This window comes from Rhinoderma darwinii, chromosome 1 (genome assembly GCF_050947455.1).
Source record: "Rhinoderma darwinii isolate aRhiDar2 chromosome 1, aRhiDar2.hap1, whole genome shotgun sequence".
NCBI lineage: Eukaryota > Metazoa > Chordata > Amphibia > Anura > Rhinodermatidae > Rhinoderma > Rhinoderma darwinii.
In genome coordinates this window covers 366,064,043-366,082,839 of record NC_134687.1, presented here as the reverse complement: position 1 = coordinate 366,082,839, position 18,797 = coordinate 366,064,043, and the positions used below count along the sequence as shown (strand labels likewise).

The window sequence follows — 18,797 nt, the reverse complement described above, 5'->3', positions numbered from 1 at the left end:
CAACAGTCCCACCGCTGGATCTCTGCACTACTATTGGGGGGATATGGTAGCTGTTTCCTAGAGCTGTATAAGGGGGTATTAAAAAAGTATTTAAAAACATAAGTAGGGTCTGTTTTTGACATTAATCTTTTTGAAAAGTGAAATTTTTGAATAATTGTGCCGCATTGTCATGATTTTATTAAATGTAGTGTTACTGTTTCTTTGATTATTTTTTATGAATCATAATGAATTCAATTTTTTCATGTTTGAAGCTGAGAAATGTATACAATTTATACAATTTTCATGGTTGAAATTTTTTAAATTGTGAATTCTTAAAATTTTAAATTCAATTTTCCAGTTTCTTCTTTCCCTTTAAATATACAATTTGTGTATTTACATGGACTGAGCTGTACAATCCTTTTCGTAAAGTCTTTTGTCTGTAATGCCATATCGATGGTGCAGCCATCTTCATCCCTCTGTGTAAACAGATGAGAGTTGGCTAGGACAGCGGTCAATTGCATTAATCTGCAGAAAACTATTGTCTTCTAAGGTATTCCGCTGTGGGTCCCCAAAAAGGCCAGCTGATCCATTTTGGAAGTCGTAAACTGAAACGATAAGGATCACAGAAATTACAAAAAATAATGATTATTAACAATATGTTTATGGACGTTTATAGTGTATTACATGTATCTTCAATCAGTATATTGTTCAGAATATAAGATGAGGTTTCGATGAAGTACAGTATTTTTTCTTTGCATTCAGTGTTTCTAATTGAACATTTTTAAACTCCTTTTTAAATGCCCCTTCTTAAAGGTACAATCTCTCTTTTAAATTCACAGCATGCCTGAAGATGCGCAAATTTTTCTATTGTATTTTGGCTAGCGAACTTCCTTTGTGTGAATTTTATCTTTGAACTACCCCTATACATCTAAAAGTCCCGGGGATAAGTCTTTATCGATGAGGTAAGTGACTGGCTAGTCTTCGTTTCCCCTACAGCAATGCAACCTGGAACTCAATAGGCTATTCATGTAATGCATAGAGAAACTGGTTCCTCCAGAGCAAGAGCCACTCTTTACAGTAGTTCTCTCCTCTGGATAATAGATGGAGGTCAAATGGAGAACCTTCCTCTATCACACACTTATGCCCTAAAAGGGGATATATAAGTAGTCTAAAGCAAACAAACACTGTAATTTGAATTAAAACTTATTGAAACAGAATTAAATTAATATTGAAAAGTTAAGTTCTTTGGTAAAAGCATTGCATCACTGATATTACACTGATCCTCAGTTATAACCTGTATTGTAGAGCTGCCTTTAGAAATCTCCCAACATTGTTTGCTGGCTCAATGTCTGCACATAGCTTGCTCTGGTGTTTTGCATTCTGGAATGTGTGATATTTATAGCAGGGACTGTAGAAATCTGAAGTAGGACAAAAATACCATCCAACTGAATTAGCTGTTAGGCAGTGGCGTAGCTACCGCGGTAGCAGCCTTAGCGGGGCCCACGGCTTGAGGGGGCACGTGCCGCCAGCCGACACCCCCCCCATATGCCCGGTGGCGCCGCTAGCAGCCGTTATGGATGCTACAGCGGTAGCGACACTGCTACGGGGCTCGTGCCGCCGAGCCTCTAACATGTATGGGTCGGGCGACACAGGCCCTCTCATGCCCGTGGGCGTCGCTAGCACCGGAAGGGGCCCCGATGCTATCGACAGTCACCCCCAATTGCTGTAATTGTACCTGCGTCTATAGCACACAGGTACAAATACATGCATCAGCGCCTTACAATGACGCTGATTGGCTGGGCAAAATTACGATTATAGCGTCATCGCGCCAATTCCGTGCTTGAAAGGTGCAATCAGCGCCTTTGAACAACGCGCCACTTGCGTCGTTCAGCTCCAGCAAACCTGCTCAAAAGATATGGGTATGTCATTTTTTTTCTAATAAAACTGAGTGGCGTTATCTATAGTGGTGGCTCTATCTACAGGGGGGTCTATATGTGGAGATGTGGGCCACTATATACAGGGGAGTCTATATGTGGAGATGTGGGGCACTATTTACAGGGGGGTCTATATGTGGGGATGTGGGGCACGGTCTACAGGGGGGGTCCATATGTTGGGTACTATATACAGGGGGAGCTATATGTGGGACACTATATACAGGGGTGGGCTATATGTAGAGCACTATCTATAGGGGAGCTATTTGTAGGGCACTATCTATAGGGGCGGGCACTAGCTACAGGGTGGGCTATATGTAGGGCACTGTCTACAGGGGTGGGCTATATGTGGGACACTATATACAGGGGGAGCTATATATGAGGTACTATCTACAGAGGTGGGCTATATGTGGAGCACTATCTATAGGGGAAGCTATATGTAGGGCAGCACGGTGGCTCAGTGGTTAGCACTATTGCCTTGCAGCTCTGGAGTCCATATGTGGGCACTATCTACAGAGGGCTGTATGTGGGGCACTATCTACAGGGGCTTCTATGTAGGGTACTATCTACAGAGGCTCTATAGGGGTCACTATCTACAGGGGGCTATGGGGGCACTATCTACAGGGGGCACGGTGTGTGTTTGGGATACAGTGTATGGCGCTATTATAGTTAGAGGTGCAGTGTATGGCGCTTTATTATATTTAGAGGTGTGGAAAACTTTAACTTCGTTTTAGGTGCAGAAGTGTTTTAAAAGTGAGAAGCTGAAGATATCTGAGTGGAAAACTTCAGAAATGGGTCGTGGCTGGGAAAAATCCATCATAGAGGTCTGGACTGGAGGGAGAAGAAAATAACTAGAATCTGAGATGTCACCGGTGAGTCACTTAATGTAAATGTTTATTCTGCCTCTAATCAGTACTGTAGTCACTGTATGATCTGCAGCGAGATAATGGGTGGTATGATTTTTTTTTGTGAAACAGCATCTCCCAGCATATCCTTACTATTGTTCAGGCCATGCTGGGAGCTGTAGTTTTACGCCGTACAAAACTATAAGGCTGGGGTTGCACTAAATTGAGCTGTATTTGTTCTGGTGTTGTATATATGTACTGATCTTGGTTCTGATGCTGTATTTAAGTACTGGGCTTTGTTCTGGTGCTGTATATATGTATGAGATTGGTTCTGATGCTGTATATATGTAATGAGCTTTGTTCTGGTGCTGTATTTATGTACTGAGCTTGGTTCTGGTGCTGTATATATGTCAGAGCTTGGTTCTAGTGCTGTATTTATGTATGAGCTTGGTTCTGGAGCTGTAATTATATAGGAAATATTTATAATAACAAAATTGCAGGACAGATGGAATTGTTCTCAATTCATTGTATATTTCATGGGAAACTGTCTGGTAGTTTTAACCCCTTGAACCGCCACCATGCGGTAATACATGACCTGACAATATTTCCAAATGTATGTTCTTTTCAGATGCAGCAAAATCTTTCAAATCCACTTTTAAAACATCGCACACTACATGCTAATTACTCATTAAAGGGTCATGGGGCGGTGCCGCTATCCTGAAGAGTCACATAGTCCTGCCTCCAAACCCATCTTTCCATTTTTGATTGACATCCCCTGGCTGATACAACTTTCTCGGATGCGCCATTGCCTTGTGGCACTATATACAAGGGGGGGGCTGTGTGGCACTATACACAAGGGGGAGCTGTGTGGCACTATACACAAGAGGTGGGTGTGTGGCACTATACACAAGGGGGAGCTGTGTGGCACTATACACATGGGGGAGCTGTGTGGCACTATATACAAGGGGCTGTGTGGCACTACTAAGGGGGGCTGTGTGGCACTATCTACTAGGGGGGCTGTATGGCACGATTTACAAGGGGGAGGGCTGTGGCTCTATCAACAGGGGGCTGTGTGTGGCGCAATCTACAGGGGTCTGTGTGTGGCACTATTTACTACTAAGGGGGGCTGTGTGGCACTATTTACTAAGGGAAGACTGTATGGCACTATATATAAGGGAGGGGGCTGTGTAGCACTATATACAGTGGGAGCTGTATAGCGCTATATACAGGGGGGCTTTATGCCGATATCTACAGGAGGGCTGTTTGGCATTATCTCTACAAGGGGGAGGTGGGGGGCGCTATCTACAAGTGGGGTGTGACACTGTCTATAGGCGGGGATGTATAACACTGTCTACAGGGGGCTGTATGGCACATTCTACAAGGGGCACTATCTATAAGGGGGGCTGCTTGTGGCACCTGGGGGGGGCAGTCAAGAATTTGCTATGGGGCCCAGTCTTTCCTAGTTACGCCCCTCCTGTTAGGGATGTGTCAACTATTGGCTGCTTCAAATACTAACCAAGAATATTGTAATTGTAGATCTGGACTACAAAACAGGTTGTGACTTGGGATCAGTAACTTATTGAAGCACAATTAAAAAAAGATTCACAGACATAGACAATACACAGTAGATTATAATTTGTACCTGTGATACCAGAGTGAGATGTGAATGCTCTATGAAATACATCAAAATCTGTTTTGTTCCCATAACCATGAGGCAAGCAGTCTTCAAATTGAGGCACCATGCTGCATGCATTACCATGCTGCATGTTTCTCTGAGGATCATTGTAATGTGGAGGGCAAAATGTCTGCAGTTGGCCATAAAATCCTAAAGAAACAAAATAAAACACCGGTGGTTAACACTGAGGTTTTAAAAAAACAACAAAAAAAACCCAACATATTTCTCTTTTTTCCTGAATTTCTCCACTCCTCATTTAGGGGGCAGAGGTTACAAACTGGTGGCATCTGTGGTATCTTTATACTGTTTGCCAATTTAGGATTCAGTACTGGAACCGCCTTCTCTGGACCTCAACTGAGATCCTCAAGTTATGTAGTGATCTTCACTTTCAAAGATCCTTGCAGATACAGTTATCGACTTCAGAGGCAATATCAAACTCAGAGGCGAGACCTAGCAAGCTCAATGCAGCTTTCTGCAGAATAATAGAATTAGGTCAGGCATTTGATCGCATTGGTGATAGCACTAGATCATTGTGATTGCAAAGGACCTTACATTGATATGTATAGGTGTTTAGAAGCTAGGTCATCAATTTCAACTGGCTGGAAAACCCCTTTGACTGCACTAAACTTTGAATTAGGTTTTAAGAAAAACTCATTCAGGCTTTCCATCAAACTTGTTGAAAATTATTTTAAATGCTGATATTCAGTCACTCAAGGGGTAAACTAAGTAAAATCAGACATCATTTTTTTTGAATGTGTCACAAAACATATGTGTTGTATTAAGTCAGCATTTCTTAAAGAGCCGCAGGACGTAAAATGGTGAGCAAGCATTCATGACTCGGCTATACAGTTTAAGAGCTATGTAATATTCATGCCAAGATGTTTATCACAGTTTCCAAGAATTACTTTATCACATTCTCAGTTTCTCGTGATTCGTATTTATTACTTTAAATTTGGACTTTGAAACAACAAGCATCGAATTCCACAGAATGGGAAAATTAATCATCCGTAAGTATTTGTGCCGAAGCTTCTGAACCAGCAATCACAATACATTTATACAACCTGTTGCTTCCCAGCTGTCGATGTAGTGCAGTCAGTGGAATAATCTAAAGGTTGCTTATTAAAGAGTGACAGAACATGCTGAGAATAGCAGTTCAGTAACAGTTCAATGTCTTTTTATGAATACCATTGACTTATAATTCTATTTCCTAGTGGAGCTCCATCTTTGATTAATGATTGACTAGTAAGCAAATGCAAAATTTAGCATATTTGTCACTTGTCTTCATTATCGATTTGTCTATTTTCCTTTGGTTTCTTTTTATTTACTATTAGTTTGTGGAAAGCAGATAAAAAAATCTGCTGCTACCTGTAAATAATCAAAAGCCGGCTATTGACTGATCTTGTTTTAGCACTATTATTATTATTATTATTATTATTATTATTATTAATAATAACAGCAACAACATCACATGAATATGTAATACAAGATTCAGGGTGGGTATCCATGCGTTTATGGATCAAAGTATGGATATGAAAGTGTAAATAACTCAATTATCTATAACTCATTCTTCACAGTACATCTTTGTGCACTCAAAGTATTGAATAGACAAATAGATACAGACAAAAAGAACCAAAGAAATGTAAACAGTAATATCATGAAGCCGTAGGCACTCTGTGTCCCACAGTATGTTGTCTCTGTACTGCGCTGTATTCTTCCTTAGAAACAATGGTGTTATATAAGTATTCTCTAAGTCAGAGATCACCAAATAGTTTTATCTCAAAGGCCACTTTCCCTTATGACAGATGGTTTGAGCCACACTGAATATTAAAAGGTAAAAAGTAAAGTTTAAGAAATTACAACGTGATATGGCTCTTAGCCTCTTGTTAACTGCCAGTGATATGGATTTCACCCTAGTGCAAAGATTTAGTAATGCAATGTAGGTCCTGAACTACTGGTTGGGCAGAACTGCCCTGAGGCCCCATGCACGCGTCCGCAGATTTCATCCATCCGTAAATAATGTCAGTAAATACGGATCCGTAGTCCTTTATAGTCATCTGTAAATCATCCGCATATACGGAATGGTGTCCGTAAATACAGTCCGTAGTGCATCCTTAATGCATTCGTATTTACGGATCTGCAAAAAAACCAGGGAGGAATCTTGGGTAATCCCCTAGCGTCGCATAGCAACGCTTCCCTAATTACGGACGGCTACGGATGCTATTTTCCTGTTCCCTGGTGGGATCAAGTTCCAGGACCGTGTTTAACTAAATTCAAACTCCTAGCTGGGTGGGCTTTTGTATGGCTAAGAAATCTGCTAACCCGATTAAGTGATATTGTCATTCAGAGTGACAATATATGTAGATGGAAGCCTATAGTGGTTGTACCTCTTTATTTCTCGCATCTAGAAGAGACCTATGCTGTAGTTAAGAAACGTACGCACTGCATGACTAACACCTACTCCTTGTGTAGGCTTAAAGTGCAATTCAATGTGGAATTGTCCTTTAAGCAACTATGTTTTTCCCTTAGAAAACCTCTTTACACAACAGGTAAATGTCATCTAAAACTGAACTTCAGCCTTGTAAAACCACAAATTGAATCGTTTACACAAGAGTTTCTGCTAAAACTTTATATTATGCTTTGATGATTAGAGACCAATCACTCTGTGGTTCGGTAAGTAATGCTGGAGCTCTGATGTCCAGCGCCCTTTGATCTAACATATCCCTTAATCAGGAAATACCGAAATATTGCAGTCACTGGGATTAAAAATTACTTTTACAGCTTTAACGAAGTGCCAGATAGAACTGAAGAATGCATTTAATAATAAAAGTAACATAAGTGTACATAGTAGAATAAAAAGTATTCTTAAGTTACACAGTCTACATTTAAATGTAGTGAAAAATATATTAGCACTGACTGACTTATTTTGGGAAGGATGGAAAGAAAATTCTGCCATTGTATTCTGAGATTTAAATCTACGCTGTTCAATGTGCAGAATAAATAACGTGATATCTTTATTCTATGGGTCGGTGCGATAACGGCGATACCAAATATGTATAGTTTTTTTATATTTAACAATTTTTGCACAATAATAGCACATTTCGTGGAAAAAAAATTGCTTTTATGTCGATGCATTTCAAGAGTCATAACTTTTTTTTTTTTTCCATCTATGTAGCCATATGTGAGCTTGTTTATTGTGGGAACATATAAATACATATAAGTTTTTTTGCGTTTAGTTTTCATCAATAATAACTATTTAAATAACATGTTAATATTATTATACAGGTTGTTCTGATTACAGCAATACCATACATGTAAAAAAAAACAAAAAACGCTTTTGCTAAATAAATCGTCTGTGTATGGAAAAAAAATAGATTTTTTTTTTTACTGTGTTTTTTTTTATAAACTTTATTTTTTAGTTCCACTAGGGAACTTCACAATACGATCTGCTAATCAATTATTTAATACCTTAATATACTCGGTATACCAAAGCATAATTGCCTGCAAGTGATAAACTGACAGGAAATCAATCAGGCTGTGCCAAAGGCATGGCGGGCCCCTAGCTACCATGTTAACCCGTCACCCCCCCCCCCCAGAAATTGTGACATGGGGCACAGGGAGCCCCCTCCCTTTCTTTAACCACCTAGATGCCACGGTTGATATTGACAGCAGCATTTAAAGGGGTTAGACGCCGGACTCTGAGTTCTCTTCAAACCTGCCCATTGCAGCGGAATGGTGTCTTTATATGACAGCTGACTCCTGCTGCTGATGGCGCGGGCACAGCTCTTGTGCCTGTGCCATTCACTGAACGTACCGTTACATCCTATTTTGTTTAGAATACCGCAATTAGGATCTTATGGTCCGTCCATATCCGGGAAGGGGTCAAAATAAATTGAAAATAGAAACCTTAAACCTTTTCATTTTAAAGCACAAGGCTTGTTATAATATATGAGAGAGACCTACAAACAGAAAAATGATAAACTCCGGCACAAAGGTATAGAATATATATATATATATATATATATATATATATATATATATATATATATATATATAGAAGGAGAAGGCAGCAGCACTCACAGAGAAACCATTGAACGGGAGCCCAGCAAAAACGTCCTGATCCTCGGACGTAATGTCAGATATAACGAAAGAAGATTTGCAGCACTCCAATGTGAAGAAAATGGTAGTTTATTCAATCCCAATACAAAAGCGACGTTTCAATCCTACAATAGGATCTTTATCGAGTCATAAATAATATTGATAAAGATCCTATTGTAGGATTGAAACGACGCTTTTGTATTGGGATTGAATAAACCACCATTTTCTTCACATTGGAGTGCTGCTAATCTTCCTTCGTTTTATATATATATATATATATATATATATATATATATATAGATACACACACACACACACACACACACACACACACATATATATATATATATTTATTTTAACCATTTAGAACCATAATTGTTGGCTATGTGGCTGGGTTTGTACCACATCTTTAAAATATATTTGACAGGACTGTTTGTAACGGTCCAGTGAACTTATGCTCCTGACCTATGCATATATATTCTTAGTGTATTATGTCTGCCGATGTCTCCCATTAAAAACAAAGCATACTGTATGGTACGCAATTTTCTTTTGGATACAATGATATTTAAAACTGGATTCAACTGTGTATTTTAATACAGGTAATGGTATACCATTGTATGCTGGTCAGATATATGCCAAAATGACACTCTTTTTGGCATATATTTGGCTATTGAAGTCTATCGGCATTTTAGACATATATGTGAACCTAGCAAAAAACTGCACCAATTTTACATTTTCTACTCAGTGGATTCACAAAATTAACTGTTTCTTAACTTGTTTGTTAAATAAAAAGATAAAAAAAATAGTCACAAAATGTAAATGTAATACAAATAAGTCTCATATTTTACTCAGCTTGGCGACTCTTATAAATATATTGGGAAATTTCATTGTAGAAAAGGACAAGGACATCTGTAGTAAAAAGTATAATACAATGACTTTTTTCCTATCAAACATTTTCCAGATATTGTATTTCATCTGTAAAAAGTGTTTGTAAAAACAATTCATATATAAATGCTGTATTTACCAAATATATAGCACAATGTGTTTAAAACATGTGCTCTAGCGTATGAGTACAGTCCAAATTCAGAATTACAAAGTCAGTCTACGTTTTGTCACAGCTTATAGTGGAAATTATCTGAAACTATCAAAAGTATGTGATTTGATATGATCTTTACTGCACATAAAAGTTTGTTATATGTAACTAGGGCTCTGGTTTATGGGTAGAATGTAATTTATTGCCTGTATTAGTTGCTGAAAAACTTCTCTTGCTACTTAGTATTGGAGTCCTTAGTAGCCAAAGATATTATACAGCTTCCAGAGCTTTGCTTTTCTCTCCCTCAGGAAATCTGCAGCTGTATAATACTTGTAGTTGATAGAGTGGTTAGTCTATCTTGGACGCATTTCATATTTTCCTTTAAAGAATTAACACTTACAGATTTCTATGAGATTGTAAGGAGCAGAGCTTTCCAGTGGGGAAGTACTTGTGACTTCTTCCTGTTCGCTAGGTACATTGGCTGCAAAGAGCTTCTTTTGATTTCCTGGGTACAGCCAATTTAAACTGAGTTGACAGGTTGCAGCTAAAATGTCACCATTGTTTGGCAACAGACTGAGGCGAAAATGGAATAGCTACAGATACAGCTGTTTAAATGACTAGCATTATTACAAACTATGAGGCGAGTTATCACAGCGGAATAACTTTCCACTACAGATTACTGCACATAGGAGAAGCACTAAAGAAGAATCCACACGACGGAGAGTTTCATAATAATCACACTATATAGCAAAAAAGTGTCCTTTGTTCTAAATGATAAAATGGAGATGGATTTGCCCTATGTAATTGTCACAGTGCACGGTTTATGATCTTTAAAATGCAACTTAAGTTTCTGAATTATTACTGGATTTATTTAAGGAACACATTCATTCAACACATATATCACTAATTTGACCCCTTAAAAAAACAAAAAACAACTTCGTATACCACCTTTAGCAGCTTGATTCTAAACCACAATCAACATGATTGAAATAAATTCCAGATGAGAATAGGAAAATAAATTGTGGATGTATATACATCTGGGAAGAGTTACATAGCTTTAAAGGTTCTAGGACTCCACAGTGAAAGCCAAAATGGAGAAGAATTGTCAAGACTGGCTGTCCTGACAAACTTTCTCCAGAGATAACTCATCCAGGAAGTCACAAAACATCTTAGGCTTCGTTCACATCTGCGCCAGGGTCCTGTTCCGACTGAGCTTTCCGTCGGAACGGGACCCTGACTGACACAAACGGAAACCAAAGGTGATTTCAATGGTGACGGATCCGGTGCTAATGGTTTCCGTTTGTCTCAGTTGTGCAAGGGTTCTGTCATTTTGACATAATCAATAGCGTAGTCGACTATGCTATGAATTCCGTTTGTGTCAGTCAGGGCTCCATTCCGACGGAAAGCTCAGACGTTCCGTCGGAACGGAGCCCTGGCGCCGATGTGAACGAAGCCTTAGAAGAACATATAAGGAACTGCAAGCCTCTGCTAAGATCAGTGTTCATAATAGGACAGAGGCAGGGCAAAAATAGGATTCATGGAAGAGTAGTATGTTGGATACTAGAAAAACTACAAAACTGTCAAATAAACCAGCTCAGTCAATGTAAATAATTTTACATGGTGCCTTACAGATAATATAGGAAATATATAGAACAAAAAAGATAATATTTCCGGACAAAAAAACAGCACTCACTGAGTTACGAAAAGATAAAATTTAATCCCCATAGTATTAAAGGCTAAGATAGTATAAATACCATTTCCCTGAATAATACCAATAATAATAGTATAACAAACAATTTATAAATTAAAACATAGCCCAAAATTGCCTGGCCAGGCATTGGAACAGCAGAACCACAATTACCAGAATGGAAAATGAACAGAATCCTAGTAAAATCAATATAGGAAGCAATATATGCATAGAAAAAACAGCAAGATTGAAAAATAGTCCTTGTAACGGTATCCGTTAGCTGCAGATTTCCCATACAAAAAATAGGATCGCATAAAGTATATAAAGAGGATTCAAGGAGTAGATATACTCATCTATTTGAAGATCTTCAACAGCTCTGTTTCAGCAGTATATGGCCAGGTGATGTATGTTGGATACCTTTGCTATCCGAGAGCACTAGCAATACTATACTCACATTTGTGTTTGAATATGGGATTTACCGGGGGGGGGGGGGGCCCATCCTAAAAGGGTGGCAAGTTCAATTTATTTGCTTCTATATATTATTATATTATGCAATGTCACTAATAAATTGCACCATAATATGGTGCAGTATATCTAAAATGGTGCTGTTTCTTTAAGAGCAATGCATTTATTGCTAACTTGCTTTTCTCTGCAGAGTTGAAGGTGATGGAGGAAGACATGTTGAGGTGTAACTTATGTGCATGTCCTTTATAGTATCATTGGTACCGTATTACTTGTGGTTCTACTTGCAGGCAATGATGGCCACTTTATCTTCAAACTTGGCGCTGGGAGAAATGGCTCAACGCCATTTCTTAGCTTTTATTTTGCAGCGCCATAAGTGCCAGTAGTGGGGATGCGACAAGTTTAGTGTTTAAAAGGCTGTTGCCGCCTAACAGAGTTTAGTACACGAGCTGCAGCCCAGTGTGAAGCAAAACTCTTGCTGAAGTGCCAGAGGGCACCAGTGCTGTGTGAGGGTCCTAAAAGCCAGTGAGGATCCGTAAAGGTCGGCACGTAATGGACAAAGGCCTCCCTGCTGGTGTTGCTGTGGTCAGGTGAAAGAGGCAGGAGGCATCCTGCATGTGTGAGAGTCTGCACCAGAGGTCAAGTAGAAGGCCTGGATTTGAGAAAGGATGTACCTCTGCATCAGGGAGAAGTGCCAATACTCTGCCCTACATATAGAGTGGTCAGCCAGCCATCATTGACTGAACCAATGTTAAAAATAAAGTGACTTTCATTTACAATTCTATTCTTGTTCTCTGCATCATCACGACTAGTAATGCTTAGGCCTTAAACCACTGCAGGCCACCTTTTACATTTGGTTAAATCAAATGGATGATCCACAAGCCAGTTAGAATATTTATCTACTATAAGTCAAAAGTGGAAAACAATTTAGCTCAGTAAGAGAAGCATACCATTTGTCAAATATAGTGTTGGTAATGTGAGTTGATGCTTAGCTGCCTCATGATCTATACTACTTACACTACTGAAGAAACCATCGGCATTGCACCAAACAATTATTAAGGAGATTGTTCGTAAGGGAGAGTCAAAGTCATAAGCTACAACTTAAATGGTCACTATATTTTCAAAAAACATTGTATAAATCAAGCAAATATAAGAAACTTTGTAACATATCTTATTAGAGAAAAATGCCTCTTTCTCCACTTATCAGGCTCCTTTCCTCCTTCCTCCCTCTTAACTATTCACTGTCTCTGAATTTACTGCTAAATCCATCTCCTCAAGACAAAGCGGACTCTCTGCTCACTGAGGGATAAGGTTACAGCTTCCCATAGAAGTCTATGATGAGGGGAGGGGGGGGAGGATGCAGTAGCCAAGCTGCTGCAGCTTCTATAATGGTTATCTTTCACCCCAGTGCTGGATTCCCAGGTACACTGCTCATTACTGCTGTGTAATCTTCTCCATGTTTCTGTTGATGTTTCTATATGTAATAGATATAGATAAGAGAGTAGGATTCTCTTCTCTGTGTGCAATGTATAGAAGACATGATAGTAAATAGCATATACAAGTCATATAACGGCCAGAAATAGTGTTTTTGCTCTTGTACACACATATGACAGCTTATCTGGAAAAGTCACCTGAAATGTTAGGTAGCTTTATTAAAATAGTTGCAGCAGGTGCTGAAAAGAGCAGTTTATACAGGAAAAACTACCAATGTGTCTGAAGCATTTCTGTAAATAAAAGTGTATAAAGTTGCCCTCACCATTATTGGGGTCACGTGGCTGTCAATATCATAAGGACACTCAGATAGCAATATTAATGGGGGTAATCTGGAGGCACTATTAACAACAAAAAAAAAAATGATGCCGCAGTTCAGATGGTGGACAGTTTCTTGAAAATACTTGAAAATATTTTTTTGCAGTAGATTTTCAGAACCATTTATATTATTGCACAAAATCTCCACATATCCAAGGTTGCCTACCGCTGCTCTAGCATTTACAGACAATGCCCTGAAATACATAAAGCACTGAACAAGTTTCAGTTCTGTGGGCAAAAATACCTTGTTAATGAGAGAGGTCTATGGAAAAATTCAAGCTGACAAAAGGACAACCGTAACTTTAAAAAAACAATGTAACAACAGGGGTATGCAGAAAAGCATCTATGCCTTTGCAGTACTTCAGATCTTAAAGTGGATGAGCAATAACAGCAGATGACCACATCAGGTTCCACTCCTGACAGTCCAGAACAGGAAATTAAGCTAACGCTTGTCACAAAATCACATAAACTTGACAGATAAAAATTGGAAAAAGATCACCTGGTCTGATAAAGCTGGATGTCTGCTGCTCCATGAATATGTTAGGGTCAGAATATGGTGTAATAAGGTGTCAAGAATCCATAGATACACAGTGCCTTGTGAGAAAGGTTCAAGCTGTTTTTTTATGGTTTGGGCAATTTTTCTTATAATACAGATTAGGCCTATTATTACCATTTAAGCATTAAATATTACAGCCTACTTAAGTATTGTGAGAACTAGACAAAAAAAAAAAAAAAACAGGCAGAGTGCTTCATTGGACAATGTGTCATTTACAGTGTGTCGAGGATCTTGGTAATATAATGCTCACTTTCAAGCGTTGTGTAGCAAGACATAACTTTTGCAGACATATAATAATGAAGGAGGTGCTGCCGTCTGAATTTGACTGGCTGCGGTCAGGAGTCATTGGGGTCTCATAGATACTGCAGAAGTAGGCAGCGTTAACTTAAACTGAAGCAAACCTCCATGGAGACCACACTGGAAACCGTAGATTTATGGGTCATTAATGTCTTTTATTTCATCTCAAATATTATGCGTTTCGAGGTAAACTATCTCTTTTTTGGATAGTTGAGGTCTCAGAGGTGTGTGCCAGATCTGGATAAGTTTGCCTTCTTCTACAGCATATATGAATGTTGCGGCTAACCATGTCGATCCCTTTATGGCCACATTCTATGCATCTTCTAAAGACTATTTTCAGCAGGATACACACCATACTACAAAGCACACGTCATCTCAAGCTGGCTCCATGAACGTGATAATGATTTATTTCTGTTCTTCATTCCTCACTCCCTCCCAATATTCCGGAAAAAAAATTCTCAACATTTTTATACTGTCTGGCCTTGAACAAATAATTATTAAATATCTCTAAGACAAGGTAATCTCTACTTCCAATGTTCCCATATTACTCTTTTACTTTCATGTTTTGCAATGTCTAAACTTTCACTTTAGAATAACTTCATTTTGGAAGGTGACACTAGAATAACACTAATGACTTCAAATTGAAGATCAAACATTACACTCAAAACGTGAAAGCTAAAAATGTATTAACTTAAATTCATGCCCTTTTGTAAAAACAACATTTTTGCAAACACAATATATTTATCTTCAAATTAAGATCTATTAGGTTGCACAATGCTCAAACTTTAAATATAGTTCACTGCAGAATTCATACTTATTTTGTAATATTCAGTTGATAAATTACAAAGAATATCTGGAAAAGTGTTTTTAAAAAAAAAGTATTTTATTGTGATTGTTTACTTTCATTTATATACATGTAAAATCACTAATCATTATAATTCGTTATATGATGGACTATTAACTTCCTAAAGAAGTTGTCCGTTAACAGCAAATTTGTGTTTTTTTTTATAATAAAAAATTATATAATTATCCTTTATAATTTCTGTATAAATTCCTCATGGTTTTTAAGATCTCTGCTTGTTGTTATTCAGTAGTAATATTTATCATTTACTTCCAGTAGATAAAATGCAGAAACTATATTGGAAAATTGTATAACTTTTAATTATACAAAAAAATAACATTAATTTGCTGAAACCGGACAGCCCCTTTAGGGATGTGGCTATTTTGGGCCTTGATGATACAACTGCGTCCCGAGAGCCAAAGCTTCTAAATTTTTCCGTCAGGGGTAATATGAGGGCTTATTTTTTGTGGAACAAGTTGTATTTTTTTTTAATGGAACCATTTTGGGGTACATATACAGTATATTGAAAATCTTTAATTAATTTTTCCTTAGGGATACCAAATTGATATTGTTTTTATTATGTTTTACTACTTTTGCACAATAAAATTACTTTTTTATTTAGGAATTTGTTTTTGTGTCAGAAAATTTTGAAAGCCATAACTTTTTTTTTACTGTTTATAGAGCTTTGCGAGGTTTTGGTTTATTGAGGGGTGAGTTGTAGTTTTCTTTGGTCTTATTGATTAACTCTTATTCCTTTTTTTTGGGAGGGGGGTGAACGAAACAATGCAATTTCACGATAGTTTTATTTTACGGCATTCACAATACAGAATAAATAACGTATTTATTATTTAGTTTGGGTCATTACGGCTGCGGCAATATCAATTATATGTACTTTTTTAATACTTACTTTTTTCATAATAAAGCATTTTGTAAGGAGAAAAAAGTTTTTGGAGTGTTTTTTGAGTCTTTTTTTTAGGGACATTTACATATTTTATTTTTTAGTTCTACTTGGTGAACTTTGACCATATTCAGTGTATTGCAGTGTATTTTGCCCATCAGTGTAAAACTGACAGGCAGGCTAACAGGCATACACACATGGCAGACCTGGGGGTCTTCTTAAGGCCCCCGGCTGCCATGGGAACCCAAGCCCCTTTCCCTGTCTAACTTGAATAATACCATAAAATAAAAATTTCTTGTCAATTGTTCATATGTGACCTTAGGGTGAATGTCCACCTTCTTAATATCTTGATGTTTTAGTTTTAACATTCTGTTTTGATTAATTTCAAAATGTATCTTTAATAGGGTTTAGAACTCAGTTTTCCCAACCCAAAGCTCCAAACCTCCTGCTTATCTTCAAACAGCCATAGAGTTAAATGATAAAATCCTGGCTGCCTGCAGCTGCCACTAGGGGGAGACTATGAGATTACTGAATACTGTGTTCTTTTTTAGTTCAATGCATAAGACATATGCAGAAAGATTTGAATCTCCCTCTTTCATGTTCAAATGTAAGCACACAGAGTTTTTTTTCATGTAAAACTATATGTCGATGCAGAAGATTTAAAGCCCTATTTCAGAAAAATGTAGCTGCATTTACAATTTAGATATTATAAGAAATCAAAGCACAGATTCTTTGATTTTTGTAAGCATAAAAATGGTGTTTAAGGGTATTCACTAATTTAGGTTCTAGGATCTTTAACCTCTTGGCGACGTGACATAACTGTACATTACAGCCATCAAGGGGCTGAGCCCTCTCCATACTCAGCGGATGTCGGCTGTATTTTAAACCAAAAAAGCTGTTTTTTTAGTCACCTTAGCTACAAAAAATGAATAAAAAAGTCACATGTACCCCAAATTGGTACCAATAAAATAAAAAATAAAGCGTGCTGCCAAAAAACAAGCCCTCACACAGGCTACATTGACGGAAAAAGAAAAAACGTATGGGTCTCAGAAAACACAAAATAAATTCGTTATAACAAAAAAAAATGTCAAATAGTAAAATATTTAAAAAAAACTATTTAAATTTGGTATTGCCGTAATCGTATTAACTAGTAGAATAAAGAAAACATGTCGTTTTTACAACACGGGGAATGACGTAAATACAATACACGAAAAACAATGGAGGAATCACTGTTTTTTTCCCATTCCACCCCACAATTTTTCACAGTAAATTATATGGTATATTTAATAATACCATTAAAATGTACAACTTGCCTCATACAGCTATGTCGAGGTAAAAACAAAAAAGTTATCGCTTTTGGAGGAAACAACGAGAAAGCAAAAACCGACTAATGGGCGCCAAGGGGTTAAACTTGTAAGAGTTTTGTCTTGTCTAGACCAGTGGTTCGTAAACTGTGAGATGGGCCCTTACTGGTGAGGTGTCCCCAATTGTAGGTGAGGCGCAGCTCTGCAGGCAGTTTGGGCAGATGTGATTACATGTTGTACAGCCCTTTCTCTGGTTGTAACAATTTCAACATTATGCAACATAACTTACTCCTTTTGTGCTTTTTACAATGTTCTACTGGGTTCAGGACATGAATTATAAGATAAATTGAGGTAATTTTTTTTAAAAATGCAATGGTAAGGCCCAAGTATAAAAATATTGACAGTAGCTGCAGTCTAGAAAATGGTTTTGGAAAAGCTCTTCTTCAAATACTCCCTATATAAAAATATTATATAACATCTGTCACTACCCCTTCCCAACTACGGTCTACTGTAGCAGGAGTAAATATCCATTGCTAAATTACACAAACTAGACAAATTACACAAGCTAGGAGGGTATTAGAGTATATAGCCTGAATACTGGACCAGCACAATGTCCTAGATGGAGAGAGGGGACTTCATATAATTGCATGCACATTCTGTATATACTTCATAAGAGTATTTTACTGTAATACATAAATTCATTAGAGTCCCATTGCTCCCTATTTTTATATCTGGATGAATAATGTCTATAAATGACTGTATATTACTACCATGATGAAGATGAGTAACGGCATGACTGAAGAAAAGTGATTAATCACTACAATAATATTTATATGCAGCATATACAATAACACTTGAAAGACGCATATATTTCCAGCCACAGAAAGTACACTCATATTTATAATGTGATGGAAGATGAAAGGTATGAGAAATATGAGAAAATTCATTGTGGGAACAGATTAAATCACTAAAATTCCATACCATTTGAAAAGTAGTGAGACAGCTCTAAGGGAACATTTGAAAGAATGAACATAGTAATAGTGGTTACCAGACACGTGAAAACGGCCGTCCGATGACAGCAGGAGTATGAGCTAATGCTGTACAACTAAAACTGCCTAAATTGTTACAATATTATTTATCTAGAAACTACAGAGTTAAATGAGAGAGTGATCAAGTTAAAGCTGGAGACCAAGGAGATTATAACATTACGTCTATTAGTGTCTAAATGAATAAGCTGATAAAACACAATGTTGCATCAACAAAGAAATCGGAGTGTGAGTGACAGGCAGAAAGCTGTATGTACAAGTATTATACTGTAACATTGCAGATCTTTAATAAATATTACTTTCAGAATAGTCGGTTTAAAATTTTTATAGGAGTACTAA

The 18,797-nt window shown here is 37.6% G+C and overlaps 1 protein-coding gene across 1 annotated transcript in view; it reads right to left on the bottom strand.

The window, feature by feature from the left end:
• Window positions 1-286: 286 nt before the first annotated feature.
• The window catches only part of LOC142754118 (zinc finger protein GLIS3-like), a 54,348-nt gene continuing 35,837 nt past the window's right edge, over window positions 287-18,797 (bottom strand). Inside the window, exons 4-5 of the mRNA XM_075860354.1 lie at window positions 4,398-4,580; window positions 287-584 (exon numbers count right to left, since the gene is read on the bottom strand). Coding sequence (XP_075716469.1) covers window positions 448-584; window positions 4,398-4,580 — 320 coding nt within the window. The 3' untranslated portion in view covers window positions 287-447. The remainder of the gene's footprint in view (window positions 585-4,397; window positions 4,581-18,797) is intronic.